This window comes from Molothrus ater, chromosome 4 (assembly GCF_012460135.2).
Source record: "Molothrus ater isolate BHLD 08-10-18 breed brown headed cowbird chromosome 4, BPBGC_Mater_1.1, whole genome shotgun sequence".
NCBI classification, from domain to species: domain Eukaryota; kingdom Metazoa; phylum Chordata; class Aves; order Passeriformes; family Icteridae; genus Molothrus; species Molothrus ater.
Window position 1 is genome coordinate 5,511,574 of NC_050481.2, and position 27,349 is coordinate 5,538,922.

General features: G+C 40.0%; 1 protein-coding gene across 1 annotated transcript in view; it reads right to left on the minus strand.

The window, feature by feature from the left end:
• Window positions 1-27,349, minus strand: part of AFG2A (AFG2 AAA ATPase homolog A) — a 161,287-nt gene that overhangs the window by 91,938 nt on the left and 42,000 nt on the right. The window contains 1 exon segment of the mRNA XM_036382982.2: window positions 20,805-20,931. Within this exon segment, the coding sequence (XP_036238875.2) occupies window positions 20,805-20,931 (127 nt within the window).

Genomic DNA, 27,349 nt, shown 5'->3' on the forward strand with positions numbered 1-27,349 from the left:
TTTAATCACTGTCTACATTTGGCTACTACTGGCACTTGGAAGCCAGAATTCCAGAACCACATAAGGGGTGGGTCACTCTTGCACTAGCATCTGCCTGCCCTGCACACCATCTGATAGTTACCCTCTCAAAGAACCTGCCAGTCCAGACAGCCACCACTATGCCTAAAAAAGCAGTTCACCATGAAATCTGCATTGCTGGGTTTTTTTTTTTTCCTTGGCTGGTAAGGTTGCAATGCATCAGGCCTTGTCCTTGAAGAGCAGGCTGGGTGGGACTCTGAGCAACCCAGTCCACTGGATGGTGTCCCCACCTTGGAACTAGATGATCTTTAAGGTCCCTTCCAACCCAACCAGGTCACAATTCTATGATTACTTCAGATATTATTAGCTATGTATTTTAGAATTACTTCTTACCATATCTTAATTAAGCACTGTCATTTCTTACAAGCACAAGGAACAGTCAATCTCAAGATTAACCAAAAAGTATCATAAGAACAGTCAACACATATTCAACAAAGCTTTTTCAAAAAATTATATGGCACAAACATATAAAAATGGCACTACATGGGTTTTTTTTTGTGTGGTGTGGTTTAAATACTGTATTGACACAGACTTAAAGAAAGCTCCTTACACCCACAGTTTGAGTAATGCAACTACATCAAAATTACCCAAGTGAAACCATCACATACCCCAGTAAATTACCAAGTTTTCCTACATGCATTACTGAACCTGACATCCAATCCACTTTATTGAAAATGTTTCTTACAAGAAAATAGCTTTCATCTAATAATCAGAAAAAAAAAAGAAGAGCAGCCCTCTCTGACTTGCTAAATGGCAGTCCATTTATAAAGCTGGCTGGGGGTGGACAGTTTCAATTAGTTAACTGTTTATCATCTATGACATTTGTTTATTTATAAAAGGCACTGGTCTGCTACTGTGTGTGAAACTACCCAAGTTGCACAGGGATGTTTGAAATCACGGCTGGGACTCACCTGTCTGTAGTACTGTTCCTTACCACACCATTTTTAGATCTTCAAAAGCTGTCAAATAGATCTGGGCATGTAAAAACGTAACTTGTACATGCCTGTACTCTGCAGAGGTATTTGCACCTACAAGTACATGTTAATATTCACCTGCTGTATACAGGGCAAAGAGAGCAACACTTCTGCATTGCTTTCCTGCTTGCCTATTCACACTGTACAGAAAGATTTTATTTTTGTTCCAGTTAATTGACAGCGTGGTGACAAATCAACCAAAAAAAATTCCTATTTATCTTCAGAGTAAAGGGTTGGATTTTTAAAAATGCAACTATAGTATTATTTCTACTTCTGTGATAAGTAGCAGTGCAAGAGGAAGTTTTCCTTGAACAAAATTAACTGGCACGCACACATGGGATTCCTACCCTATAAAAGTGAAATAATATATATTATTTTGCATTTTGATTAATCCCATGTGTTTTTGCTACAGCTCACCATGAAGGATTTGGCAATATTTCCACAGCCAACACAATAAAACCAATAATAAAAATAAAATAATAATAAAAGAGCTTGCAACAACATACTCCCTCATAAAGAACTGTATAAAGCAGAAAACTGCTCCAAATCAGAAAATGAGCAACCATTATTATACAAAGATTACCTATTTTAACATGTCATTTCACACACACCTTTGTCAGAGAAGAAATATTACTTGTGTACTCTCCATCCTACAAGCTGAGCATGTACTTGCAGACTTAGAACCACCATGACTTATCTGATAACAAGAGGCTGCATTATTTACACTTTTATATATGGCAACCACATTTGATCTTTCAGGTTCCCTGCCATGGTGGCTGGAACACACATTTTCCTTGAGAGGCAGCATATGACTCAAATCCAGATGGGCAAATTACCACACATTTGCTGCAGCAAATGAAGAATGTGCTGTGCAAAGGAAGAGTTACCACAACTTTGCTGCTGTTTGTGTGTCAAAACCTTCAGCCTCCTCTTGGTGAGGACCCTCCAAACTCCAGGAAGCACACTGTGAGTAATATAATCAACGTTAAGGACTTAGATTCATTTTAAAACACAGACACGACAAAACACATTTATATAATATTTCTTCTTCAAATCTGGTCCGTTTCAGTAGCTGAACAAACAGAAAATCCCTTGTGTAATCTGGCTAAGACGCTTACCTCAGTGACACTGCATGGCAGTGATTGCTGTGAGCCATTTTTCTCTTTGATAGCTTTTTGAAGTCAGTTCTTTCATTAGCCACTTGCCCCCATTAGTCACCAGGTAGCTGCTTACCCACTCAGCATCATTATCTCCTTCAACTTCCAAAGAATACAAATAGGTATTTTTATTCCATCTTTGTTCCCCATTCACTTTTGCCTTCTTTCCAGTTAGCCAAGTTGAAAATTGTAATGATAAAAGCCATGTTCCCCTATCTGAGAGTGGCTGAACTCCCTGAAGGACTGATGCTGATCTCTGAGCCTCCTCCACAGCTCTGCGTGGGCACTGGCCACGTTGTTCCAGCCCAGAGCAAAACACCAAACTATTTTTATATCGTGCCCATACTGCTCAGCATATATCTTAAAATGCTTTGTTTGGGTTTTGATTGCTGCTGTACTCAGAGCAGATATTTTCACTGGCACTGGGCCATCCATAAGTAATCCCTCAAACAAATACTTAGTGCTTGGGGAATCTCTGGCAGGACCCTGTAACACACACACACACGAGAATAAAATCAAACTGCAGCTGCCCATGTAGGTCTGGTTAACTCCCAGCATCTGCCTTTACAACCTTCAAGTGTCTTCTATGAGATTCTGTGCAGGTTTTATTTCAGAAGCTTAAAGGAAGCTATCTGGAAGGAGAAGCAGAAAGTCTACCTTATGGCACACTGCTGACAGAAGGGCACCTTGGGGCTGGCAAGGACAGGTTTTTTCCTGTACAGTGCCCAACGTGGTGTTGGTGCATCACCATGGCCTTCCTGAATTTACCAACATAAATAGCCAATCTCCAGCCCAGACACTTGCCATCTGGATGATGAGAACAATTTGTGGTAGCAGGAGGATGTTATTCTGTGCAGAGCCCAGCCACCCGAACCCCCCACCACAGATCCGTAGCCTGTGGATTGCACTACTATTTGCAAGGCAGCAGAGAAATTATTTCTTTATAAGACTTGGCTTCTTTTTCTGCCCCTAAGGAGGAATGTGGTGCAGTGGTTACCAGCATCACAACCAAACACAGACTTCTCTCAAAGTCTGGGTGACTAAATGGATGCTATTTAAGAGCTCTGGTGCAGCTGCAATTAGACCTCTGCTTCTCCACAAGCATCTAATATGACCACAAGCAACATCTCAATCATGTCATTTTGCAAACAGGGTGAGCGCTCCCTGCTTGCCTTCTGTCTGCAGTGCTGTGCCATGACAATCATAAAATCCAGACAGCTAACATCCACTCAAGCAACTAGGATTTTTCTGGATTCTTTTGCCCTTTTCTTTGCCACAAAGCACAGTAGGGGGACCTCAGAATTCCCAGCTCTTTCCTCTTCCCAAGCACAAAGTCCAGCTTCGTGCTTTGCAGACAAGACATCATGGAGGATGGGGCTGCAGCTACTCAGAAGCAGTATGTTGTCCAGACTACCCAAAACACAGAGAACATGCCTGCAGAACTTTGTGATAAGCTTATTAAATTTGCTGAGCAAATATATTTTCCATGGCCAAATCTAGGTGAATCCTTCCAGGGAAAGCAATCCTCCTGTTTGGATCATCACCAATGCTCCAAAGATAAAGAGCCTAGAGTTTTTCAGAGACTTGATTTAATCTAGACAAATTATGCCCTTATTTTTCTTTTTTTTTAATTTCTCAGAATCATCTGCAACACTGTCATGAAACCTTAAAGAGACAAGTCAGCCCAGCACTAAGAGCAAGCCCAGAATGTTTCAGTCAGAGTGGTTAATGTTGGACATTATTTCTTGAGGGGTATATAGGTTCAGTACCACAGCAGTCAAAGAATTGGAAAGAACTGAGGCTTTTTTTTTTTTTTGGCCTTGCTTGGCTCACATCATTCAGGGAAAAGGTGCAGCTACATCAGCAGAAAGTCTCCACCAGAGCCTTCTGCCAACTCAGCCAGAGAAATGCAGCTCTTGGACATTCAGCTACACCAGCAGTGTCACAAATGTGCAAACCTTGTCAGCAGAGCAGACACGAGCAGAGCTTCAGAAAGGCAAATCAAAACTCATGCACAGGGGAGATGTATTGCCAAGTTACTTAAATTTCTGGGAATTCAGGTTTATGTGTCATTTGATTGAATTTCTTCTCAGCTGAGAGCCTGCACATGCAGCATTGCTACTGCAAGCAATTGCCAGCTGACACTTCTCTGGGAAGCATATCTTGTGTGGAGATTAAAGAGAAGGCAGGAAACGAGGGTATCTTAAAAGGAAATTCCCCACATTTTTTCCCCCTCTCAGACTATAAAACAGGACAAAGATGATTTCAGGATTAAACACACATTATCTGTGCAGTGTCACTTACAGACCAGGTGAAAACTGAAGTGAAACTGCGAGCAGAAATACACAAGACTGGGTTTTGTTCTACAGTATTTTCATCAAATGTGTAAATGTGGCAAATATGTAAAGCTACACCTAGCAGCTTTCATTTGAAGGAGAAAAAAATATCCTCCCATTTCTTACTTTTTCTACCCATTTTGGAATGTAAGAAATGACTTCACATATCCTAAGAGCCTACATCACATGGTAAAAACTAATTAGGAGGTAAAGAAAACAGAACCAGTGACTCAGCTCAGTGTCAATTTTGTGCACCTTTAAAAAAATAAACATTAAATATAAACATTATCAGAGAGCTAACAACCCTTGAACAAAGGCTAAATATCTTCTATTAATTTCAACATTCATGTAAAAAAAGTCACTATTACTGTTATCTCTAATCTTTTTGTCTTTCTCTAGAGACTCAGTATAAATTTCAGACCTAACCAGATGGTCAGTAAGCATTAGCAAATGACTTTTGCTAATAAAACCTAATTAGTTCTGACCTGATCTCCATCATGCATTATCAGCTTTGGCCATCATAAGAACTTTGCAGTCCCACAACCACTACAGACAAAACTTGGACATGAAGTCTGGTGGAAACCTTCACTCCCTGGGCTCCCCATGGCCCCCTGATTTTTTGCAAGTGACTTTAAATGGGACTAAGAGACATATAAGGAAATTTGTACTTGCATTAATAGCTCGTTTATTATGAAGTTTTCACTTCCTTTTAACATTAACACATTCTGTAGATTTGCTATTCCATGTGACAATATTTCAGCCTTCCTGGCAGAGCACTCCAGGTGCAGAGAAGATTCCTTGCTGAAGCCACAATTTTCCCTTTATGCTTTACTACAGCCAATTCCAGCCAGAATAACATAAAGCAAAGAAACAAAACCATTGCAGAGCTGTCATCTAAAAACACAGATTTTTAAAAGGCTTTAGGGATATCATTTATGAAACACAAAGAGATTTCCTTCTTTAGCAGTGTTCCAACACATTACTCTTTCGTGCTTACTCCAAGACATGAATACACTTGCCTGAAATGTCAGTGAGGTATTTCTACAAAGGCAACTCTTCAGAAACCTATTATTGTGAATACAAAACAGGAAGTACAGTAATTCCACCAGTATATGTTAAATAATGCTCAGTATAAACTGTGCTCTTCAATTAATAGGCAGTGTTAATCCCTCCAGGGAAAAGGGAGATGTGAAGTGTGAACTGAAAATACTGACTCATGATAAAACCTGTGAGTATTTCTCCCACAAAGTGTTTTGTTTTGTTGGCTTGTTTTCCATTAGGGGGATCTTCTCCCTCTCCCCTCCTAAGAGCAGACAGGAGAAAACAGAAAATAGAATTTGCAATATAAATGGAAAAAAAAAAAAAGGCACAGGCACAGGTTGAAGTTCAATGACATTGTAAAGTGAAAAACATGAAAATATAATAAAATTATAGTACAATAAATGCATAGTGACCTCAAACCCTACAACTCCTTTCAGTTCTCATGTTTTCAGTAACTAAGCTTTGGAATAACTGTGTTACATGGAAGGTGCAGCTCTAGGAAACTACTCCACTGACAACTTAAATACAGCTGTACTGGTTTGCAAGTGTCAAACTACTTAGAATAGGATCTAAATCAAAAGACCATAAAATACTGAACAACCTTGAGCCACTTAGCTGATCTTCCAGCAAAAAACAATTAAACTACAAGTAGAAAGTGTAAAAAAAATCTTTCCTTTTAAGCATTAACCACGATGAATTAAAGAAACTTAAGGTTTTTATTAAAAAAAAAATAAACTAATTAATAAAAAACACTCCAAAGTGAGACAGACACTCCAGGTGTAAAAACTAAGCTCTTTCTTTACACATGTAGAATAAGAAAATATTTTAAAATAGACCCATCTCTAGAAGACTAGTGAGACAACCTAATCAGCAGTTTGCTCTTTTTCAAAACATCCACAGAGGCTTAAAAAAAAAATAAAATTCAAGAGCTTCCCAAGTCCAATGACCTGAAACAAACAGCCTCTGCAAATCTCAGAGAGAAACCAAAGCTTCTCTTTTGTAAGGTCTGACAAACCTGTATCTGTTTACAGATGTGTAAGAACATCTCTTCTGACACAACTCTGCCACAGAGTCTCTCTTCCCACTTTCTCCTACAGGCACGGGATTTGGAAAAGTCTGTGCAAGCTAAGAGATGGAACTTGGGTTTGACTGCCATCTGCTGATCCCAAGTTTTGGGAACCTGGAGAGTAATTTAAAAATGTGTGCACAAAACTTTCAAAATGCTCAATGTTTCTTCTTCCAGTTCTTGGTAACAAATAAATTAGATAACTAGAGCTAACAGGTGTCGTTGTTCAAAGAAATTCAATTAGACCAAGTGTCCAGATATTTAGCATCCTTTAGTTAATTTTCAGATTAGCAGACACAAAATTCAATAATTTCATGTGCATGAATAAAATGAGTGTTGAAACAAAAGCATGTAATGCTCAGGACCATTGTGATAGTAAGAAACAAAATCAGGTGCAACAGCTGCTCCTTACAGAATAGGGAATCACAGTTGAAGCAACTATTAAAAAAAACAAGGAAAATACCAAATAATAACAGACTACCTTTATATTTTTCCACAAGGGAGAACACCACAACAACCCATTTTACCACAAAAATACTCGAAATTAGAAAAAGTCTTTGTTCCATCGTACCCCAATAAAACACATGCGCAAAAGAAAGCAAATTCACCTTCAGGACCCTGACATTGGTTGTTTTATTTCCTCCAAGATAACATATACTTGGTGAAGGGCTGAATGATACACCAACCACCTCTTTGGAAGAGAACACATTGTGGATGAGGACAGGACTAGAAGTGGGGTTTTTTTTTAACCCAGAATGTTTTTTATCAGTACAAGCCAACATTTAGACACATCATTACTGCTCAAAGCTGAAATTGAAGCAGCAAGATTTACTCTCATGTTCCATACAAAAACATTTCTCCTGGCAAACCCAGCTTTATGTGGTGCACCTACAAAAGATGGCTGTGCAGCCTGCCCATGTGCAGGAAGTTATCAGCCCAGGGCATCAGGACCATCTGGCTGAGAAAGCACTGGGTTCATTTTCACTCTCTCCCTCATCTCTGGTGAGGTGGGAGAACTATATCTCACCACAAGCTTTTTCTCAATATTCTTCCTTCAGCAAAGCTTTGTTCTTTCACTCCATTATTATATGAGGAAAAGCAGAAAATCAAGTGATTCTATTAATAATTTGGGTATAATATATAAATATGTTATATAAACAGACAATGTTAAAGCTCAAGGGGTTCAGAATTGCCAAAACAAGCCTTGTTTCAGCCCTGTTTGTATGCATGGTGTATTTCTGCCTAATCAGATATTGACTTTAGTCACCCTTTCCTAGTTTCTATAATTCCAATTCTGCAGACAGTCAAATCCACACTGAACTTTACAGTAAAGCACATACATAAATGATTCCAGTGTCAGAAAGAAATGCAATCCTCAGCTTACAGGAAAAGAAAATTGTTTGAGCATGAAGGAGTTCCAGGTTAAGATCTTTTGCATCAGTATTTTTATGAGAATAAGATGCACATAAATAAAAAGTAAACCCATGGAAATCCTACCACAGAAGAAAAGCAAAAAAACCAAAACAAAACAGGCTGCCATTAGAATAATGAGTTTCCCAAAACTTCAGGTGGCAAGCCAGGTACACAAATCCTGGAGATTCTGAATCAAACCACAACTTTTCTTCTCTTAGAACAGTACTAATTAAAATCATTTCTTTCCAAATGTCTTCACTGTCTCAGAAGGTTAATGGTTCCAATTAATGTTTTTCCTTTTCTAAGAGCCCACATTATTTATGTTCTGTCACAGCATTGCTGGCAGATGACGTCAAAATATGCCTTTGTTGTGGAAATGTGTCTGCTTAAACAGTTTCTTTATTTGTGATGTGGCATCTCCTGTAAAACACACTCTGTTTTCACATGAAAAACAAAGGCAGGACAGAGTCCTATTATCTACAAAGCCAGTAAATGGTCTTGTACAAATCCTGCACATGACCTAGAGCCTTCAGTGGTGGCTCCTCTCCTTTGCCTGCTCTCTTTGCTGGAAAATAACTAAAGAAAAAAAAAGTAACCCAAAAAGGAGAAAACACAAGACTTCCCCTTCAGCCCTAACTCTGAAATCCTTTCACACACAGTGGGGTCACACAGAGGGAAGACTTTTGAGCTCTGTGAATGTTAAATCAGCAATTTCTGGAGAAACAGTGACAGAACTGCACCTAATGCCTCAATTACAGTGCCTACAGCAATTACAGCTCTTCCACTTTGTTTCCATCACTCTTGCTCATGATGTACAGAGGAGACAGAGGCCTTCAATAAGAAGGTGTCAGTCTTCTATAGGCAGCACACTGCCAGAAGTCCAGCAAGGAGCTGCAGCCTGTTTCCATGGCACTGATTCAAGCTCAGCCTATTTCCATGGCACTGATTTTTCGTACTCTTCCACCCCTTGACAAGATTTTTATCTGGAGAGCAGGCAGACAGTTGAAGCAACATGATAAAATCCTTCCCTGCTGATACACAGAATCAAACCATCACCAAGAGTGATATCCTCTGAAGCCAATCCTTCTGGGTGAAGAATAAGGTTTGTACTGCAGGTCCCCTGGGAAATGTATTGTTTCTAAGTACAGGTGGGGAAGCTCAGAGGAGCACAAGGAATAGGAATCAACAGGGAAATCTAGGATGAAGTCAAGTTACATTTCCTCACACCCACTCAAATGGAATTGTTTAGTGATGGAGACAACAGAGAAGCTCAGATATCAGATCAAAGTAGTACTTAAGCACTAAAACAGGTATTTAAAGACTTTAACACACTTCAGCATTAAATGCATGAAAGAACAGTGTTTCGATTTTATATATGTAAAAAAGAGAATTTTGTAAGCTAGCAGAGGGTATTTACATTCCTTAATAAAACTAAAATAAATGGCCATTTTATAGGTGCAGGAACATGTTCCAAGGTGCGTGTTTGCCAATTACACACACCCCACATGCTGACTGATGAACACACACACCCTGGCGTGTGTTCTTGCTTACATAGCTCACGTGCCTCCCTGTTAAGTAATGAAATAAGACTTGCCCTGCAAACTGGCTAACACTGCCTCTCCTCGCTCAGTGACTTCTGCAGAAAGCATTCACCACTAAGAAAAACAACTTCTGAAGCACAGCTAAGATCTCTGCAGTCCGAAGAGGACTCACTCTTTGTCTGCAAGAACCAATGCTGCGCTCCCTCCATTTTCTGTGCCACTCTCAGGAGTGCGTTCCCCCAGAATGGGGGGGCTGGCACTCAGCACTTTCCTTCTGCATTGCTGCCTGCTGTAAAGACCCAGCCCTCCTTACAGACTGCTTTTTTTCCTACCACCAAGTAAACCTTAAGGACTGCCTGTTTCACTGTTTTCCTCTTTATAAACAGATAGGCAGGTTTAGGCTCTCCACACATGTACATGTTTAGGCTCTCTCCATGTACACTGTTACAAAGAGAGAAACTTCTTTTAGAATGATAATTCTCTTTAAATTTTTTTCTTTTTTTTTTAATTTTTGCTTTGCTTCTGCTTGCTCATTTTGTACCCAAACGGGCACCAAAACCCGTGCCAGGCTTCTTGTTCTTCTCCCTTTCCACTTCAGAACCAATAAACAACAGTGCAAAGGAATACAAATTCCCCCAAGTTCGTTATAGTGTGTGATGCTTTATCTCTCATTCCTCTGCTTCTCTGTTTTCAGTAAGAGTCCAACTGTGCTTGTCAGGATCTGTCTGTAGATAACAGCGTGCACTGGCAGGGGAGAGGCCTTTCCTGTTACCTCTCTATTGCGACACAGTACAGACCCCTTCATCTCCATCTATTTTTCCTGTATAAAATTTACACTTCCCTTATGAGGTTTAATACCAGAGAAATTACATCATATAGGAGCCATAATTTCTAATGACAGAGTCATTCAAATAAACAGGGATGAAGACTGATGGTAAAGAATTGTCCAAGATTCTCAGGAGACAGCAATTGGATAACATTCAATGTAAGTAAAGGCAAAACACCAAACATGGGAAATTCAATATTCTCTTCATAAATAAACAGATGTGCCATGAGATGAATCATTACCACTTCTCGTCTTAATAGAGAGTGATGAAAACTCTAGTTTGGCTCTTGGCAGCAGTCAAAAAAGCAATTCTGGCATTAAAAATTCAGGACTGCTAATAAAAGGGTAAAGATCAGACCAGAAAACATCGTTGTGCACCACACAAACCCACGTTGCACCTCGGTCCCCTTCTCTCCAAAAGGATGTAATAGATCTGGAAGAGGTTCAGAGCAGGGCAACAAGGATGATCAAAGGCATAAACAGTTTCTGTTTAGCTGACTCTCCTCTCATTCTGCATGGAACAACATCACATGATCAAAACCCCTCCTAAAAAGGGCAGTTCCCAAAATTATCTTTTCCAGTGCCTGACTGGGAAGAGTACTTCAAGAAGATGCTGTAGACAGCAATCATAGTATTGCTTTAAAGTGTGTTCAAAGCACATATACTTGGTTTATGCTTCTCTGTAGCACAAACTTCACTTGCCATGGAGGGAATACACATACATTTAAAAGAAAAGAAGAAGTGACTACACCTTCTTTAATTAAATTCCTCAGCTAGGTAAGAATATGTCACATATAACCCCCAAAAGAAGCAGTCACTTCAGATTTCCAGAACTGCTGAGTCCCACCTGGCACTGCTCAATCAAAATACCCATTAAACTTTCAGACCCTTTGCTCTCAATCACCTTGTCATTTACATGTTTTTCTAGGTTATCCCAAAAAAAATAAATCACAAATAGTCCTGAGTCTGAGCTAACTCTTACAGTTGCCCATACATCGAACCACACACAGCCTAAAACACATGCAAAATCTTGTTATTATGCATATCCAGTCCAACCCTGAGGTACCCAGTGTTCTAGCAGTCATTCAGCAAGTTAGCACTGTTTACAGCAGATGTTAACATCTCACATGGACAGGGAGAGCCCTAGCTCTGCACTTGAGTGAACATCAGTCCTTCCACACACCTTATGAAATGATACATTATTAATCAGTCACCTCCAGATTGCTCCCTTTCGTCCTGTGCTACATTATTACACTACCACATTCAGCTTTATGTAAGGAATTTAACTAAGTTCTTAGAGAAAGTGCCTGTCTTTCCTGAACAAACTTATTGTCTTCCAGTGTTATATATACTGCACAGGAATGGTATTTCCATTCATCCCTGAAACTATGTGCAGCACATGTGCAAGACATCCAGCTTTCATCACGGATGGAGCAAACAGAATTTAAAGCTGGATCTTGTCCTCTAACACAATAAAAATTTTCTAAAAATCAGCTCTTGGAAATTCTGATTGTGACCTCCTATTTTTCCTTCTCCCCACAGAAATTTCACAAAGAAATGGTTCTAATCAACTGAAAGTATTAATGATGGCATCTAATATCTATGAAGAACATTAAATAAAAGATTACTAAAATCCTTACTGAGAAACACGTGCACAGGACCTAATCCCTAAATTCAGCTGTTCTTTAGAGTCTTTTACTGATGTAAAGAGCTTGACTGTCTTTCAGTTTGCTCATTATAAAGCTCTGAGGTTCAGAGGTTTCCTAAACCTAAAATGAGAAGTGAAAAGTTCACAATCTTTAAGTGTGCAACCAAATAGTGGCACTGTGTGCTGGCCACCTCATCCTCCCAAGCTGCCCTTGGTTCTGACTGACACCAAACCAGTGACCTGTACAAAGCCAGGCCTCCTATTTCACCCTTTTTACTGGAACAGCTCCCTACCCTATTAGGGGAAAGATAACTATCAACAGTTAATATAGAAGTCACTCAACATTTTATATTATAAAATAATCTATTTAGTAGCTTATGCTATTCCGAGCTTTGACCTTCTTGTCCTTTCCAAGCTGGCTGGCTGCCTTAGACTGATTTGTTTTGTAATGCTCCAGTCAAAACATTTCAGCTGTTGCATGAGAAGGAGACCAGGAAAAATGTAGTTTTATTTACAGTTCATAAAAATTTAATAAAAATAAAACTCTTTCACCCTAACCTTTGGAGAGAGGTCTTGAGACCTGACCACATTACAGAGGACTTGAAACATCTCAATTTGAAAAGGCTTTGTGAGGCTTCTTGACATTTTGTAGATACCTTTTCCAACTTTTGCCCACTCAAACACTGATCCTACCAAGGCTCAAGGAGTCTGCAACCCATACTGGATTTAGGCTCCCAAAATGACTGCAGGGAGTCGTTTGAATACAGTCAAGCAAAAGGAGAAAGAAGACACCAGAACAAAAAGCCTGACATTAAGAGAAAACACATTAAAACCAAGAGTCTGGATAGTGGGGCAAAAGCATTCTTTTGTTGTCAGAAAATATCCTGGATTACAGGCAAGGGTCCCATTCTTGTACAGCAGACCCCACCAAAAAAAAAAAAAAATCAGCAAAGCATTAAGCAAAGGAGCTTTTCAATTTATCACATATTTCAAATAAACAAGTTTTTTGTGGCAGACCCAGAGGGTCCTGTACTGCTGATAACCACAAAGATCTCAGTATGACACAAAACAATGAAACCTGATAATTCTCCCCCAGAAACTAGTGATGGTTCATCTGATTTTAAACAGTGTTAATCAGAACCCTCAAAACCAAGGAAATGTGAGTATTAAGGTAATTAAAGTAGAGGCAATCGTAATGACTTGCAAAAATAATTTTCTAAATGAATGCAATTTAATTAATCATGCACAATGCACACATCTTTAATTAATGTAAACAGAGCCTGCATTATGATGCACACACTGAAAGAATGAAGATTGTAGTTAACAACCTTAACTCATGAGCGCTTGACAAACACAACATCCTCTATAATGCTATTTTAATATAGCATACACAAAAAGCTGGACAAACACTGTGCCTTTTGCATCCACAAAGAGGAAAGCTGGGCAGAAGACCAAGTGCAAAGCAAGCTCCAAATGTGTCTGTGGCTACAGCCCAAATACCCTAACTGCAGCCCTTCCTCGAGCTTCTGCAGCTCTCAGTATTACACTTACATCCCTCCCAACGTCACTCCTGTAAATATTTAAAACCCAAGGCTGTTTGGAACGTCTCTCCTTGAACTGCTATCACCACCCTAATGGAGCTAATTAAATATAACCAAGACTCATGCCATCCAGCACACTGACTATGGAATATAGTGCCATAGTGCCTTGCTGCACTTGGTTTCTCTGCCTTGTCTGTACTTGGCTGTACAGGTACACTACACTTAGTCATAAAATCAGTGTTACTTCTCTAGATAAAGTTTTTTGCTTTGTCAATAAACCTACATGAAGAATAGACTTGACCTAACCCAACACTGAGGAATTTACACCCACTCTATGTGTACTGCTTACATGCCCTTCATTTTTAGAGGTGTTATTCATTTTAACCCCAGATGTTCCCATGTTATCTTAGAAATAGAGCATAATTTTTCCATGTCACTGTTAAAAAAAACCCAAACAAACATAAACAAAAGTAACCAAACAAAAACCCACAAACCTCCAAAACCACACCTGCTATCACAGTTACAGACTCATTGAACCAGGACAGCCTTTACACAACAGACATGAATCCAAGAGCCTTTCCAAGTTCCCGCTGTGTCCAGAGGCTGGCTAGCACCCTGTGAACCTTAGCTGGACTCTGTGACCTCCAGGCAGGAGGTCTGAGTAAGAACAAACGTTGGCTCATGGCCTTTACCTTTCCATCTCTGGAATGAAATAAATACACATTGATACCTTGAAGTAAATGTTCTGGCATATGCTGCAGGGAAGTTGATAAAAGTGTAAGTGATGCTAAAACACACAACTGAGCTGATGCAAGGAATGCTCTCCACTATAAACAACAAGAGAAGGGTGAATTGACTCTTCTGTTCTATTTGAAGTAAAACTATCACATTTTTACATATAGTGATTAAATGTATGTTTTCACAGACAAAATAAAGCCAACTTGTCCTGGCCCTAGAGTGTATCAGCTAAAGGAGAAAATATGCAGACCAACAAGTTTTCCCTCCAACCTTTCTTTTCAGGCAAGTAATAAATCTTGAGGGAAAAAGTCACTGTGCTCTTCAGCTGTCACCACTAAGATTTTGTTTTTAAAACCATAGCAGCCTTAAGGCTGATTTACTACTCAGCCCTCCACACTCTGACAATCGAATAGTTGGAAACAAAAATCACTTTTGCACACCTGGAAATATTTTATTTCCTGTGCTCATGAGAAAACAAAGTTTTCATCTGTGAGGAAGGAGGCAGGGGGGAAGGGACACAGGGATATTCAGGTGAATCTTAAAACCTAGCTCTTGACTTAAAGAAATACAAATATATATATATATATGAACTCCAAAACTACCTCTGCACACTAAAAGTGGTCAGGATTTTAAAAACCATGGATTCTCTATGTAAACCAGCCTCAAAATCTGGAGGTCTCAACCCCTTGAAAGTCTCAGCCAGTAAACAACACTGCTCATCAACTGTATCCATTCAGCCATTTCAGTTTAGCAGGTGAAAAAAAACATGCGGAAACTTCTCAATAATTTCACTTCACTCTTGTGCTCCTTTTTTTTTTTAAGTAAAGGTAATAAACTTCTAATCACCCTACAGTGTAAAGATCTGATATTAATAAAGGGAAAGTTGAACCTCTTAAAAACTTTCCAGAGCACCTCTTCATCCCAGTCAGAGTTGCAAGTTTATGAAAATTAAGAGGAAAAACTCCAACACATACCAGAGAAAACTAATTGATGGAAAACGTGATGGTGCCAAAATTGTGAAAGTATTTTAGAATATCTGATCCTCTTTTCAATGTCATGTAGTTTGATATCATTTTTCCCTAAAGCTTCATTTTCTGAAAATTTATTATATGCTCCAGAACAATCTTGTCTTCAAAAGAAATCCCACATCTTCTGTTATTTCAAAGAGTCATACTTGCACCTGGACAAGATGATGTAAACGCTCTAGGTGCTGGCTGACTGAAAAGGAGACCCACAAAATCTCACTCACTGTTTTTAATCCCAGGGTTTTACAAGAATACAAGGAGTGTCCTTTGACAAGCAGAGAGGCATTTCAGCATTTAAAGTAAAAAAATAATAATTAAAGGTTCAGCAGTGCGGAGAGATGAGGTGATTGCATCCCCGTACTTCAATTCCTATTCCAATATACTGCATCACAAGAACACAAGAGGTGGGAAAGTTAAATGTTCCTCCACCATTTCCTTCTAAGAAGCACCCAATCTTGGGTCCCCTGTCCTCCAAACCTGGATGAAATCTGCACTGCTGAGAAATGGCAGCAAGAGACTTATCCTCCTTTCCTTACTGTGCTCATTCCCTACCCCTGCAAGACACATGATGGATTATGCGCCTTCTAACTCTACAGTCCTATAGAACACTTGGGAAAACTGAAATCTTACCCAGTCAGAGTTGTAACACAGGGATAACCTTTAGTGAGATGTATCTGGGCAAAACAGAAATGACAAACAGGCAAACATGTAAACAGGAGAATGTGTGACGTGGTACTGAAGTAAGATTGTGCCACTGCATCACCTGCTTTGTAACGGCACATACACACTTCCAGACAATAAGGAATAAATGTGCAAGATACTTTCCTATTCCTTTTAACCTGTAAAACTGCAAACTTACATATTTGAATTCCTTCCATGAGCCTTCAGAATGAGTGAACTTTGATGTTTTTCAAGAGCAAAGATTATTCACTTTTGCTGCAGGCAAGAAATTATAATTTCTTTACTGATTCTGCCAAATGGTTTTATCATGCATTTTTTATTATCATCAAAACAAGCCATTTAAAATTAAGATTGTCCCATAACTACATAGTAATCAACACTTTGAGGGGCAGATCAATTTGATAAATCTCTGCTTGATTTCTCTGCCCAGAAGACTCCTTCAAATACAACTGAAGCATGAGGGAAGGGAGTTTTATTCCCTTTCCTCATGCTTGGCAGTTGCTAGGAAGAATATCAGTTCTGTTTTATTTTGTTAATGCAACCAGAACAGAAAACTCAGTGTTATTCACATGACTCTTAAACAAAATAAGCTAATTTCAAAGACACTGGTTAATAGAACGAAGTCAACAAAGCTTATATAAGGAGCAGCAAAACTTGCAGGTGATGGAAGAGGAAAAAAGTAAAGAGGAAGGCTAGGGAGCAGGAAGTTTTTTAAAAGCAAAATAAATATGCAAAAGGAGGCAGGAAAAATCCCCTGCACTGGCACAATATTAAAAATAAATGTTTTTATAGCAACAAGCAGGATGGTTGGAAATTGGGAGCCGAGCACTGCCCTCCTGTGCTAACAACGCGTTTGCAAAGGTTCAGCTCTTCAGTATTCTGGTACCAGGACAGCTTCCAGTTTCAACTACACTGAAGCCCATGAATGCAGACAAAATCCAGACCATCATCAATCTGGAGACAATGGGCAATGCTGACAGCACAGCCTCCCATTAATCTTCATTTGTCCTATCACATCCTGTCATTCTTATGCAAATAGCATATTTGAGGATACTCTTTTCTGCACCCCAAGATAAGGAGAAGTGAAGCTGTCAGGAGCACCAGGATGTCACCCTGTACCACGGGGCCATCCCTTCACTCAGTGCCTCACCTCGTGTTTTACATCACAGCTAAAGTGTTTGACATTCAAATGTGACCCAGCAGGAGGGAAAACCAACGTGCATATTGCTTCCTGTGCTAAAACATCCACCGAGGTCCCTGGGGATCTGACAGTCTCCCTTTTTTCCCTATGTACCCTTGCTAATGGAGTTTGAAATGCTGTTTAGGAGGGGGGAAAAAGATACCTGCATGGGTAGGTAATGATACTAATTCACCCTTTTTACCCCAGAAGTAAGCCCAGCACTAAAAAAAAAGTTCCACAGGGTTCCACTGAGAAAAGGAAAAACAGGGCACACAAATCCTGATGAGTTGGTATAGGTTTTCTGCCATGGAAATCTGTCACACCACACCTGAAAACTTGTTCACATGTACATCTGGACAGAACATTTCACTTCAAGCTGAGCAATTTATACACAGGTTTCAAAAAAATTTATGTGGGGATGAGTGATCTCTCATTAGGACAACTGATGCATAGGAAAATACAAACAGGCTTTGAATCATAAGCAGGCTCCATAAAGTTACTGCTACATATTTTAGGCATGAAAAATCACTCCTAAGTGGGTAAGTCACCAAAACTAAAAGGCAGTTTTTCCAGTTATTGCTCATCAATTCTGCTTATAGAATGAAGAAGAAAAGGAAAGATTTTACTATTATTACTGACTCAGAGTGTTTTGTTTCTGTATCACTTTCAAAGAATGTTCAGAACATCTTGTTCCAGAATATTTGCCTTTGAAGAGAAATCACTTTCTGTACCACACATGGCTGAAAACAGTACGTGCTGGGTTTGTATTCTTACAGAAAATAGAAACTATTCCAAATTCTCCCCAGCATCACATGAATGAGATGTAAAGTAGCTGAGACACAAACATGAGACACAACTTTAGGATGCAGTATTATTTCAATACAATCATGACACCTTGGAGAAATAAGTTATTAATAGGCATGCATGACAAGCCCAAACAAGTTTCCCATTACACATAACTTTGTATAAAGTCTGACTGAAATCTATTCACTCTCCAAAAGCAATGCACTGTAGTGTTTGCAGGGATAATGAAGTCTGCACTAGGCTCTGGGGAATACCCTTACATTTGATATCCCCACGTGCTGTTTGCAAATTACAAGAGATTAATCATCACATCATTGTCAGTTAAGCAGGAGGCACATAAATTAAAATGCTGGATGGATTGTTACCAATTTTGCGGGCGTAGAAACCTTAGAAACACACATTCCTCAAGCATTTCTTGATTTGAAAACTGAAGAAAAGTCACAAAAAAGCATTGCAGACATTTTCCCAGCCCTTGGAAATAGAGAACAGAAACCTGCGTTGCACTTTAATACCATATGTAAAAGTCATACCCCTCAAAAATTACTATATAATCACTATACCTACCTATGCAAACAGGACATTCACTTTTTGACACACATAACTGTTTCCATAGAAAATATTAATTTAACAAATTCTTACCTTCTCAAAGGGATCACCAATTACAGAGTAAACTAAAACCCCTACTGAAAGATTTCCCATTAGTGAAGCACAAACGCTTTCTGGTATCATCTTCTTTCTCCCAGGGAAGGGAAAAAGTACAACTCATGCACTGCAAATATTGCACGGACCCAGGAGAAGACAGTGGGATGGTACAGCCTGTCTGGTCTGTATAACAGAACTGTGTTGTTCATTCTTAAAAGTTCACTACTCCCATAAAATTCGTATGTACAGAATACATTACATTTTTATGCATCATATCAAAATGAAAACTTTCATTTCCAGGCTAAGAGGTCTGGATTGACATCTGGACTGATGTAGGTACAATACACAGTAACTTAGGTTCTATCCAAAGGTCCTCTGTGTTGCAGGGTGGCACCCTTAACTCATGGTAGTTCTGTTCCAATATTGCCAGTATTTCAAATAAAACCTAATATATGCGAAACCAGTGTTCACCATGTGCCCAGGAGAAATCCAGCAGAAGGGAGAAGGACACAGAATTCAACTTCCACATGGTGATGGAGACAACACAGTAGCATGTTGAACTGCCACCAATAGAAATTTCCCTGCTGTTCAACAACCAGAATGCTTTCAAATTCAGCTTAGTCTTACCCCAAAAAACACTTACCAAAAAAACCTCCAAACCTGTCACAGCACACATCACAGCTGAGATGGCCACAATACACAGAGTGTCACCATAGAGTATCAGAAGGTTTCAGCCCCCACAGAGAAACACCAGACCGCTCCAGAAGGCTGCAAGGATCTGCCCTTCTTGCCCTTCAGCCCAGCCTTTGATCCCCTCCTGTTGATGCCCTGCACCTGTGTGCCCTCTGCTCCCTTTGGTGCTTGGTCAGTGCCCCTGGGCACTCCTTACCTTCAATGCTGCTCACCTGCTGCTCACAGCTGTAGCCAATTAGGGGTGAGGCTCAGCTGCAGCCCCACCCCCAATCACCATAAACTGTGTGCGTGCACAAATCAATTTGACAAAAGTGAAATCTTGAAAGTTTCAATCTTGCACAAGCACACTTTTCACTGATGAGTTTTATTACCATTTACTGAAAACTCTTTGCTAGCTCTGCTTTGCCATGGCAGGTTCGCAGCTAAATGTACAAGTGAGCTCTGAGGAAGCATTTGTCAGGTCTTCATCAGCTGTGTGGCTTCCTTCAGTTCAGAAGGGAAGAGGCTGTGTTCTGCAGCCAAAATGCAAGTTGTTTCTCAAGACTTCATGTGCATACAAACCATATCTTAAACACAGACATTTCACATGTATTTTATGTCTGAATGCTCCAAGGAAAACAGAAAAGACTATTCCATAAACAGCTTAGAATGTGAGATTGAAGAAACTTATAAGAAACTCTAAAAAAGATAAACTTAATTCATTAACGTGTCATCAAATTCAATAATGTTGTGAAGGCAAAAAGCTGTGGAATAAAGAATCTTACCAACACTACAAATCATATCTTAAAGGAAATCACTTCAGACTGATCCATCTACTGCACTTAGCTGTGAGAAGACGCCACAGTGGTAAACTGTTTTAAAGTGGATTTTCTAGAGGGCTGCTGGGTTGGGTTTGTGCTTGGATGCTTTCTGCAGTAAGTGTTACAACCCTCCAGATTTTACGAACTTGAAATGTTCTTGTCACACCAGCAGAGCTGCCGTGGGATTTGAGGAGAAATTTCCCTGTTTACAGTTGGTAACTGAATTGCTGAGACACTTAATCCTTGAAAGGAAGTAACTAATGAAACCAACAAACTCCAGCAAACTCCTGCATAAACAAACACAACAGAAGCAAAAACCACAGCAGCAGTTTGACAGAAATGTTGCTGCACTAGTTCAATGAGCTTGGCTTAAGGAAAGTTTCTTCTAGGAAACAGATATTTAAGGCTACCATAAAACTTTTTTTTCTGTTAAAAATTCTGTAGAGAGGGGAAAAAAAGTGAGGAACATGAACCATTGCTCTGCCTTGTCTTCATTTCCAAACTTCTACTCTTCATCATTAAGTAGATCAGACAGCAGTTTGGAGAGGAAGAGGATGGAACTATACCAAAATCTGGTATTTTCAGGAGGAACAGGATATAAACAGTGCATCTATTTGTACCTTGTCTATCATGTCTGGTCTGTTTGTAGCTGCCAGGATTGTCACGTCCTTCAGCTGTTCTATCCCATCCATTTCCGTCAGCAACTGAGCCAAGACACGGTCTGCTACATTCCCAGCACCTGAAGAGCTGATTTACAGAAAAAATAAAATGTCAAAGCATTATCCTTGCCTTCCTAGAAATAGGAGAAAGGAAAAGATACAATATTTATTTTCGCCTTCACCCTCTGAAACAGAAACAGTGGTAAGAAGCGAGTAAAACCAAATCAGAGAATTTGAGTTCCATAGGTTATCTTGGTATTCAGCAAAGCAACTGAGATTTGGGGTGGTTTTTTTTTTTAACTTATTGCCCTGCTATGGAGGTTGTAAAGAATTTAGCACAATGTGGGTATCTGGAATAAGCATTTTAAGAAAATTGAATTCAAACAGCTTCTTTACTAGTCAGACAAACCTATTTTTTTAGCACCATCCAAGTGAGAGCTTACACCACCCTATGCAGCATAAAAAAATGAGGCAGTTATGTGTTTTGCAGAGTTGCTCTACATTTTTATATTCTCTCCATCATGTGAGAATAAATTGAGTGTTGACCAACTGCCTCATAATTGCATTGTCAGTCCTTTAACTCAGTTTGTTTTCCAGATACCAGGGAAAAAACCCAACACTAAAAAAACTGAAAACTTCAATTTTAAAATCACCAATATATGAAAAACCTAAGCAGACAAGCATAAAGTATTCCCTCTGCTGAGAAGGGGCAGGGAAACTGAAGCAGGCTAGGGACAGCAGCAGGAGATTGTACCAAAAATGTGAGCTTTGTCCTCCTTTGCCAGAAACTGGGAATCCTTCTCTTGGCACACACCAAAACCTCGCTGTTTTCCACACAGCCTTCCCGTGTGGATGGCAGGCACACACCTCCATCATCCTTCACCAATGGGACTGCTCTTCCAGGGCTATTCTTCCTCTTCTGCTGCACAGGGGAAGGTTTTACTTCTCTACCCTTAAATAGGCTCTTTTCAATACAATTAAAAAAAAAAAATAATCTCTCCAGTTCTTCTGGATCCCTATAAACTAAGAAGCAAAAAGAAATCTGATACTTAAAACAAGACCAGGATCGAGATAATTTTTTAATCTCAAATTTTTTGAAAGTCCTTTTCCAAAAGTTCTATTTAAGGCTTAGACAGATAAACAGGCACCTACATGCACATGAGTGCCATACGATCATCCTGTTTTAATTTTCCAAAAAAAAAAAATTAAATATACTAAAATATAAGTGCTCCAATTATTTCCAGACAGAGTGCACAAATACAGTTTTACAGTTATTATACACATACATTGCTGCAGCACTGCCACCACAGTGATGTCCCAGAGCCAAAGCAACAGTAATGGCTCCATCACTGTTGTACAGCTCCAAATAAATCCCCTAACTTTCCTATCCTACAACTAGTTCTGCAATTTTCCAGAGCACAACAGTGAACTTATCACACCCAGTCTGGAAAACATCTTAAAGGAGCTATAATAAATGTTGGCTAGAGAGTAAAATATTTAGGTTGCTAAGAGATATTAGAGAAGGGACTTGGGTTACCTGGTTGTCAGATTCTGGAGTTTCTGCAGCCACACTGGAAATTCCCCAGCCATATTTGAGTATTTCTAATGTACCCATGGGTCAGAGTCCCACTGACTTATAGAGGGGCTGAGTGTGATAAAACACTTCAGGTGTTGGACATGGATAGCAAATGCTTTTGGAAAGACACACAGCTTAAAGGAAATTAAAATCAACTTTGTAACATTAGCTAGTCTCAGTAGGGATCCAGGCCTCCCATCTTGCATGAGTTTCAATTTTACTCCACTTTATACCCAACAGACTGAGCAAAAGAAAATGCTGAGCAAAAGTAAAAATAATTGTAAAACTGGGACAAAAATGTTAATGTTATTTGAGATGATCTGAAGCTAGAAGACTTTGGAGGAGATGCTAAACTTTGTTTCCTTAAAAAAAAAAGAAAGAAAAATTTAGTTTTAGAGAGAGGTGGCTAGAACGGATATTACATCTTCCCCCAATATAAACATTTCCCTTACCAGCTTCTGACTTAAAAAAAAAAAAAACAAAAACTAAAACCCACAACACATTAAAGAAGTGTTTATTCTAAGGAAAATCCCCACAGGGAAATGCACTTTGCAAAGACTTCCATGCAATTAGGGCATCATCAGAAAAACTGCAGTTAGGCAATCACTCATGGTATAACACAGCTCAAACAATAGCAGGACATTATTAGGGGCTTATTATTACCACTTAAAAGTGAATTAAACAATTTTAAAGTCCACGCATGCAAAAAATATCAATAACAAAATCAGTATGAAGTGAAGAAGCGCCCGGTTCCTATGACACCACGGATTTCTGATGTCAGTGCTTTTATTTACATAGTTCATTAAGCTATCCCACCATTTCAGCACCGCCTACAATAAATTAGCATTTGGCAGAACAGGACACCCTATAAAAATCCCAGGCAGGCACAGCTGCTGGGAGCTGCCTCAGAGCCACGGTGAGCTCCGAGAGCTCCGGGGCTGTCCAGGGGTGACAGGCAAGGATGTGATTTTCCATTCTGCCATGCTTTCCCAGCAGGCTTCCAAATGAACACGGGCAACGTTCATTAAGGCTGCCAACAAGCCATGATTAACCCTCCAGTCCCACGGAGGCACTGCCAAAACCAACCTCCAGCCAAGGGGCTGCCATGGCCCCCCTCCCCTGCCTCCAGCTGACCTCCACACGTTGATGTCATCCTCACAACTGCCTGGAAATGGTCCTCCAAAGGCACGTCCTGGTACAAACTCATTTCCTGTCAACACGCTGCCTGCAAATCCAGGCAGCCAGAGCTAAGCCCCTCACATAATCCATGCAGGGCCATGTGTGTGCACGGCTGTGTGCACCAGGAGCTGTGCCCCAACCAGAAATACCTCTGAAATAAAAAATGTGTGAGCAAAGAGGAGCCTGCCTGAGAGCTGTTGGTGCTGCTGTAATGAAATACATTAGGCTATGTGTTGTTTTAATTTTTTGCCAACCACACTTTATTTCCAGTCCTCGATGAAGTTTTTAAAGGTAGAGAAGGTCATTACAGCAGTTAGAGACAGAAATCCTCCTCTATGTGGTATTCCAGCTAATCCTGCAAGTGTCCCACCAGTCTCAGACACAGCACGTGTGCACTCCTGCACAGGCACTCAGCTTGACCACCAGAGAAGACTGCTGAAGCCTGTCAGATAAGACTATCCACACTGAATATGAAAGACAAACCTGTTCTTGGTATTTTACTTTGGCTAAAGGCATTCCAAATACATATTTTGGCAGAATAAACCATGTATTCTACAGTTTACCAAAGACTCACAATTAATCTGAATTAATTCTGCGTTTGTCCTGATGGATCAGGAGCACCAGCTCCAAAATCAATATAGCAGGAGAGGGCCCTCCACAGCTTTTATTTCTATCTCCTCTGGCTATATCCAATGACCATTCAAGCCAGCTGGATTCATGTATCAGTGGGCACTGAAATTTCCCCCTGGACACCTTAAACTACTTTCATACTTCTTCCAGGGGATATAAAAGCAACCACAGTCCGATCCTATCACTGCACCAAGGAGTACATACAGTTCACTAGCTTATACAGATCTTCAAGCCAAGAAGATTTTGTTTCCAGACATAACCAGATGTATGAAATCACATTTAAATGTTACCCTTCCTGCTCTAGGCATTTTTTTGACAGCAACTTCTTGTTTTGTACATTTTACTTATTTAATTTCCTTTCCCCCTCCCCACCCTTTTTCTAACAGATTTTTTAATATTTGAAAACTAAAAGCAGTCTGAGAATGCAGTCACTGCGGTTTCACCCCAAGATGAAATTTGGTAAGCATCACCACTGTGAACTAAAGCAAACATACATTTGCATCATCTGACCATCTAGAGCACTTCTGAAAAAATACTCATTTCACTGCCTTCCCAACACCAGATGTCATTTTCACTGAAAAATGTATTTAAGTCTCCACCACCACTTAAATCTCATAAAGGAGAACAAGTGACTCTCCATCCTACCATTGACTTCAACAGCACTGAAGCCTTGTCAAAACACCTTGGCTTTAGAATCAGGACCTTAATTTAATTACTCTGTTAAACTGTAGGTGTGGAAATGCAGGAAATCTTGACACAGTAACATTTTGAGAGCTGTTAATATCACAGCAACTGTGAGGGTGCAAAAGCAGGAGGAAGTCTGGGAGGACCCCTCTCCTGCACAGCTGACCCTACCTCAGGCAGAGCTGCGAGGTCAGAGACTGACCTCAGGAGAAGTATCCAGGATAAATTACTGCAGATGGATTAATCCCCACAAAGCTGAAATCTACAAGGCAGGTTTTGTGACAAGGGAGTCCAGCCCACCTTCCCCTCCAAAGCATCCCATCAGGCAAGATTTACACATGGATAAAACCAGGCTTTATTATTTTTCCCCCTCAAACAAAAGAATCGCAATCACAATCAAAATTTATAGGTTTTAAAAATACTTGTGGACGTGGTATCATCTCAAATAACCCTTTCACTGAAACCTCTGGAAATAATTTCCTATCAAAACAAATGTAAAACTCATTGACATGACAAAACGCTCGGGATCAAAAAAATGTGAACAGGTTGAAATAGACCCTGCTGGCAGGACTCTCCACCTCTCTGTGAACTACAGAGGTAAAAGGTTCCTGAAATACAGAAAAGGTTCCTGAAATACAGAAGCGCCCTGCCAGAAGACTCCCACTCGCACAGCCTGAAGGATTTTTATTGAGTCTGACATTTGTGGGGGGGCTGCTCAGGGGGAACCTGTCAGCAAGGAGCACCTGCCAAGCCCGGCTTTTCCATCCGGCTGCCGCCATCCTAATTAACTGTCACACGCTTCTACCGCTCTCCCTCACCAACTCGGCTGAAACACGCCTCTGGCAGGTTAAGGTTTTCCTCAGCACTTGAAAAATAAAAAATTCTCTACTCCAATAGCATTACCAGAAAGACAATAACTGCAGGATGGTCCCTGATATTAGATTTTGTGCAAAAATTCCATCATTGGGGCATTTTGTCCAGCAGAATGGACACTGGCATGCCAGTCAGGAAAAGCAGGCTTGTTCAATATTAAAACACTGGGCCAAACTTATTTCTGTCAATGGTACAACTTCAACAATCATTATTAAGACCACTACAGATACTACAGGCTTGGATGTTGTTAAAAAGCCTAAGAACAATATGCAGCATGGAAATCTTAAATATTGTCACTTAAGGCTTCAGTATTCATTGAAAAAAAAAAAAAACAAACCGCAAAACACACGAGTACACAAGCCCCTTCAGTCCTCAGACAAGAAAAATTCCCTATGGGAGGGAACTTTCCTGCCTGTGTGATCAGGAGATCAAGAAAACCCTGCAAGAAGATGATCCTAAATCCTTCCCTCCATCAGCACCTTACAATTAGATGCTGTTGGATCCTGTACGCACCAACTGTATCAACTACTACCCACCATATTGTTTCATATCTTCCCTGTCTTCTCAAGCACAAAATTCAAGTACCACAGAAGAAAAATACCCAGAGGAAACCTAAGCAAAGTCTGGGAAATTCAATCTGGGTAGAATATTTATCTTGCATTGTCACCTCCGTACCAAAATGATGTTCTGCCAACTGTCGATTCACCAATTAAATGCAGTTCATGTAATTTGGTTTGCAAGGCATTAGAAGAGCATAGAAAAATAAAAGAATTCCAAGTACCCCTTGAGTGGTCTCCAGCTTGCAAGTAAGCTTTCCTAAAAAGATGATGAGCTTTGTGAAAACAGGAAACAGTGCTCAGCTGTCAGCAGGTGACCATGAAACAAATGGCCTGCAGGCAGCTGCAGACACAGCCTAATTGTCCTTCAAGGTTGTGTAAGCAGCCTCTTCCACTCACCTAAAAGTCTCATTATTGCAGCTTCCAAAAGTTAATGAAGTAGGCCCAGAAAAATGAAACACAGCAAAAAGAGAGAAAAGGAGGAAAGCAGCCAGCTTGAGACAGGTCTGGAATCAACAGGCTTTCTTCCAGAGGGCTTTCCCCAAGCACATCTCCAAATGCTTGAGTGCCTAGGTGGTGATCCATCACCATTTCCATCTGCTTGGAAGTAATTCCAGATGCACATCCACGGAAGACTGGCATTAGCCCACACCTGCAGCTTGCCCAGGCACTGCCTGGCTGACAGGAAGGATGCTAACATCATGAGTTCTCCTATTCTGCTAACACTGATGTTGCCTTAAAAAAAAAGCAATGAAACAAAATAAAAAAACAATCCCAAACCAAGCACACACCTGATGCATAGTATATTTCCCACTTCCTTTCATTCTGTTTTTCTCAGCATTTCTCCTCTGTGCATTCCTGGAAGTTAATCAAGTTTAAATCTGTAATCAATCACGTCTGCCAGGCAAGCAAGCACAGTTTAGGCTGTAAGTATTTGAGACCTAGAAGGAACTAACTAGACTGGATTTAATTTCATTACAACAATATTTATGTATAATAGGTTCACT